A 19,303-nucleotide genomic window follows, 5' to 3' on the forward strand; every position below is an offset into this window, starting at 1 on the left:
AAAAAGCTCTTTTCCGAATAGGTGGTGCGAAAACGCTATTTGCTATATACATACATTGACACTTCATGTTAAAAGCGGAGTGGTTTGATGACTAATGATGACAATAATCTAAATGAATGAATATTTACATCTTACCTGAGTCATATAGCGGTGCAGGCCGCGGCAGCCCATTGATTCAGGGTCATACGGCGAGACCTTCAGCAGCGAGTGCGCGATTTCTGCCAGCCGCTGTTAATGTTGAAGATAATTACATACTTAATCGGCGCATATAAGAAACTATAAGTATGTATTTTATTTGTCAATAAATCAACAAACCAACCAATTTGTCCAACACATAAATAATTATTAGAAGAAGTAAGAGCTATTAATATACGTCAAAATCTAGCCAACATTAGTCCAGACAACTTTGACGTCAAATTTTAGATGAAGTCCTTATTCTCGGTTGGTGGAATCGAGCCTTTATGAAGACTAATGGTACGATAGAATAAGGGCCATGCAGTTGCACCAACCACAGTTAATCAACGTCACACAGCAGAGATCTATGAAACTTCCCAAACGATAAAATTTAGCGATCGATTTAACGGTGACAGAGGGTTTGGTACAACCCTAGCTTGACTTACGCCATGTGACTTGCAGTCGAGCAGCTCGACCGGCTTGCCCTCGCTGCCGCCGCTGCCCTTGGAGCTGTTGAGATCAAGTAGACGTGTCGTCGCTCGACCAATGAAGACTTCCACCAACGACATGTTGCGACACCAGCAACACGTTGCACGCAAGCACTCCTCAGAACATACTCGTACTTGTACGATAGAACTAGACTCACGGCATGTGACTTGCAGTCGAGCAGCTCGACCGGCTTGCCCTCGCTGCCGCCGCTGCCCTTGGAGCCGTTGAGGTCGAGCAGCCGCGTCGTCGCGCGACCGATGAAGTCTCCCACCAGCGACAGCAACACATCTCGCGGACGACGGTATTCTGCCCGTATTAACTGCAAATAACCAACAAGCTGCTGTTACGCTTTACGATAAGTTTTCATTTAATTACGTCGGCGTAAATCGTTAAACTTTGTCAGCTAGGCATTGTTTTTGAAGTAAATAACTTCTTTAGCGGCGCTGGGCACTTTTTGAGGTGACCGTAAGGGGCGTAAGGTTTAGATGGCCCCTCATAATCGGGGAGCGGTGCTCGGGCCCGGCGCCGGCGGGCAGCCTCGCGCGCCGCGGTAGGGTGCCGCGCTTCAATAGGATAGGTTTGGTTAGGTTAGGTTAATTTAGATGGCATTTAAATCAATAAAGAAAAACTCAATGTTATTTGACATTTATGTTGCGGACTCCTTTTCAAGACTCTTTACCTATGTTCAAATAATTTGACGTTGCCATGGTAGTATGTAAATAAACATGTCAATGAAAAAGTGTGATCTTATTTGATAATGATAATAATGTATAATAAATAAATAGAATACCTCCGCTAAACGTATGTATCGTGTTACCGGGCGTCGGTAACATAGTGAGGTGAGTTTTCACTTCTATCGGCACTCCCGGAGTGCAACCGTTGTTGCTTGTTTATAATGTAACACGGTGTGGTACCTCCGAGTCCTCAGCGCCGGTGTACTCGGGCGCGGGCTGCGCGCGCGAGTGGTCGCTGACGTAGCGCGAGTGCGACTCGTCCTCGAGCCCGTCGAGCCCCTTGAACTGCGAGGTGGGCGCCGTGCGAACTCCTCGCTGCGACGAGCCCTTGTGCTCGGGCGACGTGCGGTACGGACCGTTATACGACCTGAAATCGTCAAAGACGATAAAACTCCATAACCAGTGTTTTGGTTACTTTGATGTTGCCCACTTTTTGCCTCGGGATAATGTATATATATATAACTTTGTAACCAGAAACAGAAATACATAGTAGCTGCAATTTTTCTTTAATAATGTTTCAATCTTCATTTGCTTTTAGGCCGATACACTTGTAAGTTTTACTTACGTAACTATATAGGCCACAGCTATACTACAGAATAAGGGATGAATATCAAGAAGAGTGTAAAGCAAGAGGGCGCTGTCGTAATATACACAGATAGCCAGGCAGCACTAAAGGCACTAAAGAAAATATCAGTCACCTCCTCTCTCGTGACTTGAGAGAATGTCGAGAGGAGCTCAACTTGATAGGCAAGCAAAGAAGTGTCACGGTGGCATGGGTACCAGGACACCAGGGAGTAACGGGAGATGAGAAAGCAGACGAGCTGGCGAGGATAGGGGCGGAGACGGAATATATAGGTCCGGAACCGGCTCTGCCTATGTCAGCGGATGTCACGAAGGGAGTCATAGAGAAGGTAAAAGAGATGGAAGCACAGAGAGAATGGGAAGAAGAGACTGGATGTAGACAGTCGAAGATGATGATCAAAGGTTTAGACCAAAGGAGAACCAGGTATCTTTTGAAACTAGGTAAGAGCAGTCTGAGACTACTGACAGGTATCATTACGGGTCACAATACTCTCAACAGACACCTTAAGATAATGGAAATTAGTAGAGACGCCTCCTGCCCACACTGTGGTAAGGAGGAGACTAGCTTACATTTACTAGCAGAATGTACTATGTACGCGGCACCGCGATACAATACATTCGGTAGAGACACACTCAAAGAACACGAACTAAAGGACGTCGAACTCAAAGATGTCCTTCTGTTCTGCAGGAAAACAAGAAGATTCGAGGAGAATAGTGTGGGAATGCCGCCGGGACAGTAACCTGCAGCTCCAACTCCAGGGAACAGGGCTGAATGAACGCGACACGCGATCGACAGCCCGCCTGCTTCCGGCCGGGCGTCCCTACACTACATCTACAAGGGATGAATATCGTTATCTCCACAGACTTAAACATACCAGTCTGTGGTTATCTCATTCTATAGTTCGTTTTTTAGCATTAGAAAGAAGGTAAGCGATCTTGACATGTCTTTTAATTGAAAACGATTTTTAAAAATCAGCAACTAATACTTTTGAAAGCAAAAATATATAAATGATCGTATTGGATTCATAATTGTTACATATGTGACTTATTTTTAAAACGTGTTTATCAATTAAAAGACACATCAAGATTGTTTACCTTATTTCTAATGCTAAAAAAAACGAACTATAACAAATAACTTTATTCCTACTTATGTAAATAAATCTTACAAGTGTATCTCGGGCTTTAATACAAACTTCGGAGTAAAAACGGAAAGAGTGTTTCTATTTCCCAAGTTTGATTCAAGTCAGCAAATCCTCTGAGACACTTACTTTGACAATCCTTCGCAGTTATTGACAAGAGTCTTGATAGCAATCGCCAGTTGTTGTATGATCTCTTTCTCAGTCTTTCCTTCTCTATTGTATGTTGGTAATTGAATCTGTTTCACGTAGCACGGCAATATCGCTTCCAGTATTATCTGAGGAAATTATAAATTATGAAACTGTAAAATAATGTAAGTACTTCGCTACTTATTATGGGTGTAAATAGTCAGTTTATGTTGCAAATTTCTAATAAAGAGCAGGTCAATACATTTTTTTTGCGTCAAGTCACTGTTGTATTTTTTAATTATTATTATTCTTTATTATATGGCAGTCATGTTCATAAATACTCTGGTGTTACGATTTGTGGATGGTAGGTACATGACACCCTGTAAGGGCACTCAATATTCTTAAGTCTAGGTAAGTACATGCATGTATTCCCAAATGAGAGTAGCAGAAATTACCAGTGATCGGCACGACCCGTGACGCACCGCGGGATTGCGAGCAGAAATCATAATATGGACATGATTAGATTATAACATAACTCCGTGATTTTGTTAAATAGAATAATTTTATTGTATGATATATATTTGCAAATATACGATAAAGTGTTAAATAAGCTTATAAAATGTATAATTAATTATTAAATAAAAAATTGATATATTACTATGTGATTATATACCTATTTTGAACTTGATGTCGTTTTATTTAATGGTAAAAATCATTCATCTTCCTGTGTGGAATACCTTAAGGGGACGGTATATGACGTTTTCGATTTAGACCTCACTTTGTGCAATCAATTTGTTCAATGAATGATTAATAACTGCATTAAATTATACGCAAATCTGTTCACGAAGAAGCCGTGTACCGGCTCTTCACGCCATATTTTTTTTTATTTCCTGTAATTCTCTACAAATCGACACTAAAAGTGTCCAAAAATCAAAATATGGAGTTCCGTTTGAGCAAGACGCATTACAGTTTTGTCTTTGACAGTAATTGAGTTGTTGTGGGATTTTGAAGGCTAGATAACTAAACTACCAGATTATTATCTACTTATATTTTTACTCACAAATACAACACAGAAATTCAATCCCAAATGTAAACTTTCGTATAATTTCCATACATTGACGACATCACTCAAAACTCTTCTTCGAGTCAGATGGCCGTTGGCCTTGCATCGAAGCAGACGTGTACATCGTCATAGCTCGTTTTTGACATTAATAAAGACATTTCATCATATACGCATACGAAAATGTATACCAGTAGATAAATTGTATTTCATAAAATAGACAAATTTTACCTAAAAATAAAATTTATATTAAGTTACTTACCTTGTTCCAAGCCTTCAAATTGAGATGGCGACATTCGTTTCATACTGGCAACACCACAGTTCCGATGACGTCAGGCGCAATACCGGCTTTTATAACGGGTTTTCCATGTTTTTTCGAATCCAGCTGGCGGGCTGCGCGCCAATGCTCAGACCATTGGACTCTCAATTTGATTATCTTGACCTACCGTCCAATGTTATGACGGTGGACGGTAGTTAGCCACTGTAGATAGACAGGTGGCAAAATTGCCACTGTGGGTAGACAGGTGGCGAAGTTTTATCATGTAAACAAACACAGTATTCAGCGCAGCTGTAGGTACTTGTTTTGTTTACAGAGGTAGCACGGTATTTCATTGACAGCTGAAAAGACAAGCTTAAAACTAAACCCTACTGCTGAAATAAAAGCTTTATTATGATAATACTTACTTTTGCTGAAATATAAGTATTATGATTATGATAAAATGTGTATGTGAATGAAATTAATCGTGTACAAGTATCAAATTTACAAATTGCCAGCAGGCAGCAATGAAATCAGGCTTGGAACAAGGTAAGTAACTTAATATAAATTTTATTTTTAGGTAAAATTTGTCTATTAAGTTGACTGTACCTTGTTCCAAGCCTTCAAATTGAGAAGTGTTTGTTATCGACTGCTGGATGAGTGAGGATTGATAATATTGAATAGATCGCCAATGTGAATAAAAGACTAGATAGACTTAAAAGAAAACCTGTATTGCATTAACATAAAAATCAACTTCTATAATAAACCTGATTGGTATGACCTTATATTAACATCGATTAGAATAAGTGAATTATATCGTCTCAAAACATCTATCTAAAGGATTAGAATGCGAATCACGAGTACTAATAGTTTTTCTATAAAACTTATGAAATGTATTAGCACTTTGCCAATTACCTCTTTCCAAGATATCATTAATGTTATGGTTATCAAGCCAGCCCGACGAAGCAACCGCGGAACGGACACTTCCCGCACTACTGTTGATATTAGCGTCTTTAAGGACCGCCTTTATCCATCCACCAATGATGGTTCGTGAAGCTGGCTTCACAGGACCACATATAGAAATAAATAGATTATTTATATTCCCTCTTCGGTTCCGAGACAAGGAAATTAATAATTTTATCCAATAAACGGGATCTATATTTTTATTGTAATCACATGATAACAATTTCCAACCAGATTGCCTGCGTGATGCACTGTCTGTCTTGGAACCGAATTCGGGCCAAAATATAATACTGTCAGAATCAATCTTACAACTGGAATCATTTATACTCAATAACGTCAGGTCATGTACGCGTCGCCCTGAACAAAGCAATAACAAAATCGCACATCTCTTAGACACCTCAAATAAACTGGTATGTAAAGGTTCGTTATTCTCCAAATAAGTACATAAATCTCTAACATCCCATATACTTGCCTTACGAGGCATGGGTCTACTCAAAGCTATAGCTTTCAAAGCCTGGCGGACAACTATATGCGAGCTAAGCGGTGGGCCTGCACGTACGGGACAAAAAGTTGAGACAACCGATTTGTGTGAGCAAATTGTACTATGCGATAACTTTTCTACCAGGTGCAAGTCTGTAAGAAATCTTGCCAAATCTTGCGGTTCTGGATTGTCTCTGGCGACATTATGGGCAGTACACCACCTGCACCACCTTAGCCACGCTGGCTTGTAAGAAGCTAACGAAGATTTTCGCCAACCGCTTGCAAGTAAATCCTTTTGCTTATCGTTCCACGTACCTAACAATGCGGCCCACCCTGTATCAGCCAGACTTCTAAAGCTATCCGCTTGATATCGATTGGAGGTCTCCGAGTCTGTATGTCTACTAACCGGTTCTCCAGGTCCTGAATTTCTATTGGAGGGGCCAGGGATCGGCTCTTCAGGTCGCTGCGCCAAAACACCTTCTCCCAATTCGGCACGATCAATAGGTACATACCCTCTGCGTCGTTCAGGTGACCAAGAACTCTCGGGATTAGACACGGGGGAGGAAATATCCACGCCAGTTGATACTCCCATCTCCGACTGAACGCATCGACGAAGGACGCATCTGGATCCGTCTGGTCTAGAGTCGCATATGTCGGCACCACATGGGCTCTCCTCGATGCGAAAAGGTCTATTTGCGGAGTACCCCAAACCTGGAATATCTGGTGCGTTGCTGGAGACAGCAGGTGCCACTCCGACTGACCGCGAAACCTTGAGAGTCTGTCTGCTTCCGTGTTGTATCTGCCGGGAATGAAGTGGACTGTCATGTGAATGTGATAGCGGTCCAACGCATCCATCACCAGGTAAGTCATCTCCATCATCTGCTGTGACCTCGTACCGCCTTCGTTGCGCAGATATGACACAACCGTCCGATTGTCCGACATAATCATTAGAGACGATTGCGTCAGTAACCGGCTCTGCGATGTTATTACCTTCTGTACTGCCATCATCTCTAGGAGATTTGAATGTTGACGAGCCTCCCATAGCGACCATTGGCCAGCTAACTGCTTGTTGTTGAGTAGAGCGCCCCAGCCCTGGCCAGACGCATCCGTAGTCAGAAAGAATTGGGGCGCTGGAGGGTGAAGAGGAGATGTGGCAGCTACGTGGTTGATCCACCAATCCAGCTCGGTGTATAGAGTTACTGGAAGCTTTACCTTCGTTCTTGGGGACATGTGCAGCAGCTGGTTGCAAAACGTCATCAACAGCCTGCTGTTGAGTCGACCCCTCGGAACAACGAAGCTGGCGAAATTCACTAGACCCAGTAAAGATTGGACCTGCTTTAATGAAGCGCACCTGCGATTTACCAGCATTCGGCATTTTTGCACAACATTCTGAATCTTTGCTTCTGGGAGGGACTTGAGGTTGCTCCAAGGGTCCCAACGAATTCCCAGGAACTCCATGGACTTCTGGGGGGTTAGGACGGACTTTCCGTAATTTACAGTCCAGCCTAGACCCTCGAGGATCTGTAGGGTGAGTCTTACTTGATTCTGAAGCAATGATCGGCTCTGGCATGCAAGAAGAAAGTCGTCCAAATATACGATGACCCTGATACCGCGAGATCTCAGCACTTCCGCAATCCAATTGGTGACTAGAGCAAATGTCCTCGGAGATGATGCGAGGCCGAATGGCAAGGAGGTCACCTGCCAAAGCCGGTGCTGAAACATTACCCTCAGGAATCTCCGGTGTGATGCCGTGACCGGAATATGAAAGTATGCGTTGTGGAGATCGAGCTTGACGAGCCAATCTCGTGGTTGAAGAAAGTCTGGGACCTTGTACATATTGATGAGGTGAAATTTGGCCACATATACGTACTTGTTTAGTTGTCTTAGGTTGAAGACTGGGCGTACGCTCCCACCTTTTTTCGGAACCAAAAACATGTTCGATACAAAACTTGGGGTCAACGAAGCCGGCTCTAGCACACCCTGTTCCATCATGCTTTTCATTTGAACGATCATTTCCGGACTTTCCTTCGTGGAAAATTTTGATGAAAGTCTGGAGGGGTGAACTAGAGGCGGTTTTTTGACAAAGGGTATCCGGTACCCAGACAAAATCTTGATTATGCAGTCTGGAGCCCCCATGGCTTTCCATTGGTTTATAAAAAGCTCCAGTTGACCCGCTTTGAAGCTGAGATAGTCAGTCGTAGCGCCTGCGAGATCGCTTACCTTGCCTGTTCCTGTAATATTTGTCGCTTCGCTGATTGGATCGAAATGGCCCGGCTTTTCGCTTTCTGTCCTGAGGAGCCTGGGCGGGAGCAGCAGAAGGCCCTGAATACACGCGGAAACTAGAATAGTCCGCAGCCTTCTTGTTCTGCTCCGGCTGTGAGACTCCTTGCGCAGGAGCTCGTTTGCTAGCAACTCCCTGCGCAGGAGTGCGTGGACAGAAAAATACCTTGTCAATTCCGCCATTCTTCGTTATACAGTCAGAAAACCGCTTGTCATCGAAGAAGGATCTTCCGAAGAGATTCCTTCATGTAGCGATCTTTGACGAAGTGCAATACTCCATCTCTCCGTTGCTGGATAATGTCTGCGCGACGGCCACAGACCATCTGCAAGAGGTCCAAGTGAATGCGAGAATAGTCACCTTCCGAGAACACCTCGTTGATTTTGTCTGCTACCGCCTCAACCGTGCAATCACCTTGCGAACTTATCCAAGACACGAAAGTTTCAAAGCCAGCTTTCAATTTCTCATTTTGTATAATGAGAGCATGAGACACAGCGGCTAGAGTCTTTTCTGTAACGGCGAGGGCACGGTTACGATCAAAAGACTTTATCATGTCATTACTCTCCAAATCAGTAAAGCCAGGTGATGACACGTACGTATTCTGAGCATCTATGTACCGTACCTGCGACCAGTCGTTCGAATTGAAATGCTGCAACTTGTCCAAAATATCAGCATGCTCCTTTGAGGTTATCGCGCCCGACGACTTGAGGGTAGTCTCAAGTTTGAAACTAATATCCTTTGCAGGCCCCGGGACAGGCACCGGAGGAGCCTCTGGAACCTCCAGATCTTCAGGCGCGACAATTGATAGCACGTCCGAATCACTGGAGTATTCCCGCAAACGAGTAGAAAAATTGTCACGTAAAGACCTTACCTCGTGGGCCAAATTGGACACTACATCCTCTAACCTGGTCATGCGTTCATGCTCAGTTAAACCCGATGCACCTGGATCATGTTGAACATTATTAGGATTTGAACTCTCCATAATGGAACTGAAATTGTTTAGAAAATTACTTCGAAATTTTTCTAAACGTATAGGTGTTTCCTCTGCCAGAAACAAATCGCCAATGGTCTGAGCATTGGCGCGCAGCCCGCCAGCTGGATTCGAAAAAACATGGAAAACCCGTTATAAAAGCCGGTATTGCGCCTGACGTCATCGGAACTGTGGTGTTGCCAGTATGAAACGAATGTCGCCATCTCAATTTGAAGGCTTGGAACAAGGTACAGTCAACTTAATAGGGTAAATAAATATAATCACGTCGAGCTCCAGTCAAATTTTAAATGTGAGTTGTTGTTATTTACGGGTCGTAACGGTCGAAAACAGCAGTAAATTATCCTAAAACAATACGATTACAATCGAATTTAAGTAACTTGTTCCTTCAAAACCCGCTTAAAATGAAAAAAGTTTAAAAACTCGTTTTACTGATTGGGATTGATTTTCATTATGCTGGTATCAATTTTGCGTCATTATAAAAATGTATATGACTTCTGTACGTCAATGACTTTTGATGTCAATTAATTGTAATCTTGTATTTATGTTAGAGAATATTATATGTTCATTTAAATATTACTCATCTATTAATACGAAGCGTAATTCGTTTAATACCTAAAGACTTGCAGTGTCTACACCTACGTTCGTTCCGTCTATGTATGCGATTACGTAACGTGCTGTTCTGATAATCTTCAAGAATCAAGATAATTAATAACGGCAAGACCAGCATTTAGTACCAGCGAGTTTTGCGGATTTGGAGACCGAGATGAAGCTTACAGGCCAATATCGCTGCGGCCTGGCCTGCTTATTGTTATGTGTATAAATCGAATGTTATATTAATTTACTATAAAAAACAATGTTTTATTTCAATGACATTCTGTGCGTAGAGGTATGTATGTTTCGGTGATTATAAGAATTATGTCCACACAATAATCGTGCAAAGCAGAGACTGCATTATTTCTTTACGGTATAAGCGGTAAGGAAAAACTCATTGGTATCCTGGCTCGTACCAATGAGTTTTTCGGAACTTATGTACGAAATATCATTTGATATTTACCACTAGCTTTTCGGTGAAGGAGGAAACATCGTGAGGAAACCTGCATACTCGTAGTGCATACATTTGCGAAGAAATTCAAAGCTGTGTGTGAAGTCCCCAATCCGCATTGGGCTAGCGTTGAGATTATTGTCTATACAGGGTGGTCCAAACCGTGACGTCCAAAAATCGTGGGCTATCATAATGTACCCCATATGTATGTTAGCCGATTTTTCGTAGTTTTCAAGTTATGATTTTTTAAGCTTTTAACTTTTCCTATGTAGGTAATATTCTCCGACCGTCCATAGTCTGGGACCGGTCTGAAAACCAGCGCCGGGCACCTAGGCCCGGCACACGCTGAGACTGGAACCCTGTGCCTAATACAAAGATCTTCTCACTTTTGTTTTGTATATGATAACAACTGTTTTATTTTATTATGTAAGTAATTCTAACTCTATTTTATGTTCATGTATGTGGCAATAAACAATTCTTATTCTTATTCTTATTCCTATGAAATTCCGGGGTTCCCATACAGAGTGACTGAAAAATAACTGCATTCCGTTGCCAGGGAGGTGTTGGGATTATACTGAGCAACTTTTACAACCTCCCTGGCAACGGAAATGCAGTTATTTTTTAGCCACTCTGTATGGGAACCCCGGAATTTCATATGAAAAGTTAAAAGTAAAAAAAAATCATAACTCGATAACTACGAAAAATCGGCTAACATACATGGGGTATATTCTGATAGCCCACGACGTGAGGAATCTAAAAATAATAATTATTATTATTTATAGGCGGTACGGTACCGTTATTATTTATCAATACCGCTTCGTTTTGAAGGTACTATACCTGTTGAAATATAAAGTACGGTACCGGTATAAAATTGCAGCAGGTACAACAATTTTTTATAGGTGTACAGTCAGCTGCAGAGAAAAGGTACCACCCCTGCATACAATCTTCTATGCAGGGGTGACCTGCAGCTGACTGTACCTAAACCATCACTGACCGAGCGTAGGCGAAGGTCTCCGTTTCAGCTTGGGCAAAAATACTTTCGTTTGTTCGAATGTTCTCCTTTGCATATCACATTTCTCCAATATCTCGAGAAAATTTGTAAGCAGGTTCGGTAGTTGGATATAATTACTCGGTTTCTTTTTTTTTTATAAGTTCTAATAGGCAGAGATTGGCATAAAGGACTTAAGCGACAGTAGGGTCTGTGGTACTTAGACCATTGTGATTATTCGTAGTGTCCGACCGAAGATTCGGTTTCGGTTTCGGTTTCGGCCATAAAATCATGTTTCGGCCGTAGTTTCGGTTTCGGCCAAAAAACGGCCGAATCTTTCGGCCTGGCCGAAACATACGAAATAGTACTTCGTATTATGAAACTAAACTATGTGACAAAGACCAAAAGTTGGCGAGCAAGTAGGACAACAATATTTATATATACAGAAATTTGTGTTTCGGTCGGACACTAATTATTAGGTACTTACTGATTACGCTGCGCCGCGTGGAACGTGAGGTGCGTTGGGGTAAGTACATACAAATCATTCAAGAAAAAAATCCCTTTTAAGATCACTCGTGTGTCTGCCCCTAATAGACTAATTCAATTGAAATTTGGTACACATTTTTCACATATGACAAAGAGTCGGTGATCCAAAGATGGACTAGTAACGTAAATAAATAAACTTTTAACTTTGCGGCCATTTTTTTGTATCGTGTGATATATCAGATATTAAATTGTAAGATATTTACTAATAATAAGCATTGGTCACGTAAATTATTTTTAGTCTTTTTTTGCAAGTATGAATGATATAGAACATTATTTCAATTATTTTTAAAATTAAGCCTATCCAAAGGCGACTTGGAAGATGTGTCATGGGGATCTATATTCGTTGGGTGAAAAACAAGTTTTTTTGTCTAATTATCGTTTAAAACACAATCGATCGGCAATAACGCGGGCAAATAAAACAAAAAACTTCTTTTTTCACTCATAAAACTCCTTAAACCTAATAAGAGCTAAACAAAAACAAGTGCGAGTCGGACTCGCATTCTAAGGGTTCCGTATATTAAGTCCGTCTCACGCTTGACTGCACATTTCTTATAGATTTTCCTGACATATATAGGTAAAGAACTACTTTGTGTATTTTTTTCAAAATTTTAGATCCAGTTGTTTCGGAGAAAGTGGGCGGAGAATGATCATTTTTTGCCTATTTTCATGAATAACTGCTGAACTATTAATCCTAAAATTATAAAAAAAGTTATGTTTGAGATTCTTACAATGAGCTCTTTTATTTGATATGTAACACTATATAGTTTAAAAAACATATTTTTTAATTTTTTCATTTACCCCCCCCAAAAATGGCTACCGTATTTCAAATTCTCTAAAATACATTTTATTTACGTTACACGTCCATCTTTGGGTCACAAATTTACATTTGTGTGCCAAATTTACATATGTGTGCCAAATTTCAACTGAATTGGTCCAGTAGTTTCGGAGAAAATAGACTGTGACAGACGGACGGACAGACAGACAGACGCACGAAGAATTATATGTATATGCACTTATCCCAACGCACCTCTCGTTCTACGCTGCGCGGGGTTCATTGCCGCTCCTACCGCCGTAAGTGTAAGTACAACTACATCATCAAGGCTACGATCGAAGATAATCAGTTCAGCACTGAAGTAATAGCGGTGGAATGCCAGTATAATATTTAATTATTTATTTTAATTTTATAAATTTAATAGCAAAATAAATAGCGAATATAGGATACTCGTACAAGTAAATCTGTAAAGATCTTAGGGGTACATCAGCCGACATATATTATTAAATTTTATTTTGTCGGCCTTAATTAAATTTCCACCCTGCCGAAACTTTATTTATTTAAATTTTTAATTGAATTGATTTTTCGCCTTATGAATAACCGTATAGAGTAGTAAATAACATTTTACATCTGACTTAATGACATCTGGGTTTATTCGGTTTAACTTTACAAAACGCGTATCTCGACAAAGCCATAATATGCAGAAAATAGTTAACAATCAAATGAATTAAATTAGAATTTAAATACGTCACGTGTGACATGAACAGACAAGGAGAGCAAGATTTAATGTATTGTTTCTCTTTCTTCTTTCAATGGAACGTTTTTACAGTTTCTGTTCCTCAAAAGAGGTCAGTGGTTAACACTAAACTCAAAACGCAATCTTAAAAAAACTTGATGGGTCAATGACCTGTCCCAGTAAAGTGAGGTAGTGTGCGTGAAGTGCGCTTGTGTGTGAAATGGGGTAAATTGACAGAATCTGAAAATTTACCCACCTCTACCGTCACCTTAATGTACTACAATCGGAAATACTGACTTCCTAAAAAGACCGAAATCTCGGGGCGTATCCATGTTAACATAATGATTGAGGTCATTGACACCGTGCGACACGGGTCGTGCCGATCACTGGAAATTACTCACAAGCATCTGATAGCCCCGCATACTCTCAGCGGAGTATGAGACGACCATGACACACAGGCTGATGCAGTCCAGCACGTTGACCATCTCGTCCTCGTCCCGGTAGCAGAAGTCGATGGGTTTGAGCGGCTTTTCCTCTTTGATCAGTTCAGCGATGTGAAGCGGGTCGGGGGAAGGCGTCTCTAGGCTTAGCAGCAGGTTGAAGAGGCAGCTCGATTGTACCTACGAGTCGAATATACCAGATATTAATGTAATCGAATTTAAACTGTTGTGAGACATACTAACATTGAATAATTTTACGGCTTACACCTACAGATAATAGTACAGATATTAATGTAGGTACTTGAAAGTTTTACTAATTTGAAATGTTATGCTTTTGAAATATGTTGAGGTTTTGTATCTCTACGTCTTTTGCAATATAATTAAGGACTTTGATTTCTGTGCCACTTCGTTCCTTGTCACAGTGACAATAAAATGAGATTACTAGCGGAAATTCTTTTAAGTGTTTCTATTAAAAACTATACTGGGTCAACCAAATCTTGTCAGTAGAAAAAGGCGGCAAATTTGAAAAATCGCGGGTTAGCAACACTACGTTTGAATTATTCCAAAATCGTGTGTCATTTATTTCTTATCTGTGGAACTGTTTTGTTTACATTTCGTCGTTGTTCGATGTACATTGCTGCTTTTTGTTCGTTTCCTAGGGATACCATACTTTAGTTTGCTTTACATTGCTACTGACATATCCGGCTTGACAGACTATAGCTATGTTTGTCTGATATAAAGCAATGTGTTAGTGGTCCTTAGAGCCGGATATTATTTTTAATAAAATGTTCTTGCCGACGTATAGAAAGTTGAGAAACTTAAAAAGGCTAGAACTATGACGAGATAGACGAGGGAAAAATCTATGAAGATAACAACAAAAGTTATCAATAAAAGAGATTTATCATGCACCCATGTGTTAACAATAAAATAGTGTTTCTGTATTGTATAGAATTACCTTACTGGCATCACCATAGGCTGATTCCTCGTCAGTATCCAATATGGCGGAGACGGAGCCGAACATCTGCAGAATGAACGGCTTTCTGTTCAGTAAGTAGAACTGCTTCACCGCGTACTCTATCGTTGTGGTCACTAGCTTGTTCGTTTGGTAATTTGAATAGATCTGAAGCAGTGTCGGCATGATGAGAAGGTATCTGAAAAATAATAACACCTTAAAATATAGACAGTAGAGGTTCAGATTTGGAAAATTATAGGGAGAGTTACAAAGTCTATTTTTAACAAAACGAGATATATATGTAGTTAATGTAGTTTATACCATGTTATTTAGATGATTCAGTTAATAACATTAGGATATTCAATATGGTATTATTAGGTTTGTATGTCCGATAAAAAATAAATGGGTCTCAATTTTTTATCTTTTGAGACGAAGTTTTAACTAGGTATTTATAATTCTTATTGAATAGAAACTAGGTTTTGCAACGGTAAGGCTAAGTTCGTTGCTAAGATAATTGTCTGGAAAGGGTAAATGGTAAAATAAATAAATTAGATCTACATAATCTAAAACAATTGGAATAACCTAACCTACTACAGTACCTCGATGGTTATAAAAAAATAGCTGTACCCATTAGTAGAAAAGATGTTCTTAAAATTGAACGCAGCATTGACGTAAGTAGCGATGACATATCGGAGTATGAGCGAGTCCTCGCTATGCAGCATGAGCGCGCCGTTCAGCACGTTGAGGAACAGGTGTATGTCGCGCGACGACGTGAAGTTGCCCGCCATGGCCTCGAACATGCGCGCTATGAGGCGGACCCACCTGGAAGCAATTGAAAATTATAGGAATCAGAGGTTGAAGACATCGGCTTCTTTCTTATGTTCATTAGAGGAAGGTTTTTCTTAACGCGAGATGTAGGTAGCTAGGATAGGAATAGTGGTTTCAAACTTATAAACAGTTAACAGTCAGTTGGTCGGTGAAAGTGCGGTTACTGTCTCAACTTTGGAATGCAAGTATGCAATAGATGCTCTTTCACAGTGCCTGCACTTTTTCCCTTAGAACCCTGTGGATATCACACTTATATTTAAGACAAGCAGTGGCATTGGTCCCAACTGACCTTTCAGCTGGAGGTTAGCCTCGCGTGCTGAAGTGGTGTCTAATGGTTGTATGCTCAAAGATTTAAGTGCTTATAACAAAAACCCACATAACACATAATGTGACACATCTGCTCCGTCCGCTGCTGTACAATTGCAGATCGGCCTCGGCTTGCGCGGGACACCTGCATCTACAGTTCTATGGGTGGAATGATGAGGCGTTCAAAAGTGACTTATTTTAACATACATAAACTTGTGTAGCACATCCAAGCCGAGTAGCGTGGAGCCGAGCGCCCCTCTGCTGTACAGTTGCAGGTCAGCCTCGAGCGCCTTGCGTGGGAATGCTGGCAGCTTCATCAGCTCGTCGTGGAGGAACACCACTCGTTGGACCACCTAAAAGATAAATAGTCGACTTCAGATCCTCCTTACACAATAAACTTATTTGGGATAACTTCAGATTATCCTCAGGTCTGAGGTCGCGGCAAGACGAGCAATCGACGATACTTCACTCGGTTATATGAGCAAGCGAATACCGCGGCAATTTTAAACGCGATGAGAGTAAATCGCTGGTTTTTAGTAGGTAGTTTGAGATGGTCAAGAGTCTCACATCATCGCCCCTCTGGCCCTAAGCAGGAATGGGATTCTTCAAGCATTTTTCAGCGTCGAAATAAGAGTTAACTGTAGATGATGATACTGTAGTCCTTTTGAAATACGACTATAATCGATGGTTTCATATATAACTCCCCAAACTGTTCATCGTAAATTAGTAGGAAACAAAAATAAACCTTTTAGTTGCTACTTTTTTGGGTCGCTTGCTAATGTTTATTTCGCAAATAATTAATCAGAAGTTTAATTACCATGTCAACGTTCTTCAGAATGGCCCAGGTGAGCAGCACCTTGCCGATCTCCACGAACTTGGAGAGCAGCTCCTGCTGTTGCAGCTTGTCGAAGGCCACGTCCGCCGCCATGTGCACCAGCCCCAGCTGCGGGTACTGCGAGCGCTTGAAGAAGTACCAGTCGCGCACGTACGACTGCGGGTTGTGGATCTGACCTGCAACCGTGTGCCGCGGTTGATAAAATAGCCAAGGTACGAGTGAAAGGTAAGGATCGGCAACAATATTATTGACAATAATACAAAAACGTTGCGTTGCCTTATATGTCAGATTAATTGGGCGCTAAGACGCGCTCGCGTATCTTTCGTACTTCTCAAAATAAGGTATTTTGTGATTCCGCTGGTTTATGTAATACTTTTATTCTTTTATTACCAGTTATTTTGAGACGTGACGTGACGTCGTAATGTGACGTGAAAAAACAAGTAAATTAATTTATTGGTGCCGATAAAAATCATGGGATTCCATGGCAATATACGATTAATCTAATTTTATTTGACAATATTAACGTGCATCGTTCCAATTTATATTCCATTTGACCAAGACCAAGATAGAGGTTGCTGTCTCTTATATCTGTACCCCGTAGTAGAACGCTGACGATGATTCATACTTACGAGTTTTAAAATCAACCAGGAAGTGTTCGTTATGTAGGTTCTCCGGTATTCCAAAGAAATCTAGCGATTCCTTTAATATTTGACCAAACTGAGTGTCTTCTTGAATTGGGAACTGTGATGGAATACAACCCTCATTGTCAGCTGTAAGAAATTAAAGAGTATTTTTACTTAAAGTTGTCAGGCATTTTAGTTAGATCTTTAAGATTGAATTCTAAAGGAACGGTTATAAATTAGGTATAAAATGACTTTCCATATTAGTCCATCATTATCTACGAAGATTCAAGTCCCATTTAAAGTAGGAGACTGTGTTGCTGTTTGAAAATCTCACCTGGTCCGTGTACAATAATTTTCTTGGCTGCGGGCACGTTGGCAGTAAGCAAAATAGACGCGTCACATTGCTCCTTGCGTAAAATTTGTTTTAGATCTTTAAACATTATACCGTGCACGCTATGGACAACCTGAAAACCATAATTTGAATAGTCATTCTGTCTTAATCAAACATAAAGCGAGAATTCACTGAAATATAATGTGAGAAATCTGATTTTTGGGCTAGGACTTCACGATATGGGGAAAATATACGACTAAGTTGAAGTTGATGAAAAGTATTCAGCGTTCAATGGTCATATAGGTAAAGAGAAACTCTTACCATCCAAAGAATAGAAAGAGCCGCCCCAATGAGCCTTTGTCCCTCCTCATGCGGCGACCTGATGTAGAACATGACATATCCAATGATGTAGTTGTATAAAGCGAAAGCGGCTTGTTGCGGCAGCCGCGGTATGAAGCGGATGAGGTGTCGGAGCAACTTGAACATCTCGTCTTGGTGATCGCGCGTCAGACGTTCCAGTACGTGGCGGAGGAATAAGGCTGAATCTTCGACTAAGCAGCCCCATATAACCTAAAGATAAACCACAAGATGCATGGTTATGAAACTGGTAAAACAGAAAATAATAAAGTGTTTTAGGCTTATTCGTTAGAATGGCGCTGGTGGCCTAGCGGTAAGAGCGTGCGACTTGCAATCCGGAGGTCGCGGGTTCAAACCCCGGCTCGTACTAATGAGTTTTTCGGAACTTATGTACGAAATATCATTTGATATTTACCAGTCGCTTTTCCGTGAAGGAAAACATCGTGAGGAAACCGGACTAATCCCAATAAGGGCCTAGTTTACCCTCTGGGTAGGAAGGTCAGATGCAGGGATGTTGCGAACATCCGCATCCGCATCCGCAACCGCGGAACTTCCGCATTATTTTCAACATCCGCATCCGCATCCGCATCCGCATGAAATCGATGCGGAGCTTATGCGGATGCGGATGTCGAACAAGTCGGCCCAGGAACGTTTTAGCGGCGGCGTAAGTGCTAGGTAATTTCGTCATTACCTATAACGAAATCGTCTAGATCCAGAAAAGTCGGCCAAGTTACTGTTTATTAAATATGACGCACCTATATTCTTGCTCAAATACTAAACGTTACGTTTTTTTTAATAAAAAAAATACTAAAAAAGTACCTAATCTTGACATCCGCATCCGCATCCGCATCCGCGGATGTGAGCCTTTAAATATCCGCATCCGCATCCGCATCCGCGGATGTCAAAAAATCTGCATCCGCAACATCCCTGGTCAGATGGCAGTCGCTTTCGTAAAAACTATACTTCGTTTTTTTTAGCATTAGAAATAAGGTAAACAATCTTGATGTGTCTTTTAATTGAAAAACACATTTTAAAAATAAGTTACGGTAAATATGTAACAATTATGAATCTAATACGATCTTTTATAGTCTTCTGCTTTCATAAGTAATAGTTATTGATTTTTTAAAAGTGTTTTTCAATTAATAGACATGTCAAAATCGCTTACCTTCTTTCAAGTTCTTTCTAATGCTAAAAAACCGGCCAAGTGCGAGTCGGACTCGTCCATGAAGGGTTCCGTATTTAGGCGATTTATGACGTATAAAAAAAACTACTTAC

General features: G+C 40.9%; 1 protein-coding gene across 1 annotated transcript in view; it reads right to left on the reverse strand.

Moving 5' to 3' along the window:
- LOC134658686 (protein unc-80 homolog) overlaps positions 1–19,303 on the reverse strand; it is a 72,916-nt gene that overhangs the window by 12,562 nt on the left and 41,051 nt on the right. The window contains exons 41-52 of the mRNA XM_063514344.1: positions 17,993–18,241; positions 17,675–17,804; positions 17,347–17,487; positions 16,700–16,893; positions 16,090–16,235; positions 15,376–15,570; positions 14,752–14,947; positions 13,758–13,976; positions 3,248–3,393; positions 1,578–1,764; positions 821–982; positions 136–228 (exon numbers count right to left, since the gene is read on the reverse strand). Coding sequence (XP_063370414.1) covers positions 136–228; positions 821–982; positions 1,578–1,764; positions 3,248–3,393; positions 13,758–13,976; positions 14,752–14,947; positions 15,376–15,570; positions 16,090–16,235; positions 16,700–16,893; positions 17,347–17,487; positions 17,675–17,804; positions 17,993–18,241 — 2,058 coding nt within the window. The remainder of the gene's footprint in view (positions 1–135; positions 229–820; positions 983–1,577; positions 1,765–3,247; positions 3,394–13,757; positions 13,977–14,751; positions 14,948–15,375; positions 15,571–16,089; positions 16,236–16,699; positions 16,894–17,346; positions 17,488–17,674; positions 17,805–17,992; positions 18,242–19,303) is intronic.

The sequence above is a fragment of the Cydia amplana genome, chromosome 2, assembly GCF_948474715.1.
Source record: "Cydia amplana chromosome 2, ilCydAmpl1.1, whole genome shotgun sequence".
NCBI classification, from domain to species: Eukaryota; Metazoa; Arthropoda; class Insecta; order Lepidoptera; family Tortricidae; genus Cydia; species Cydia amplana.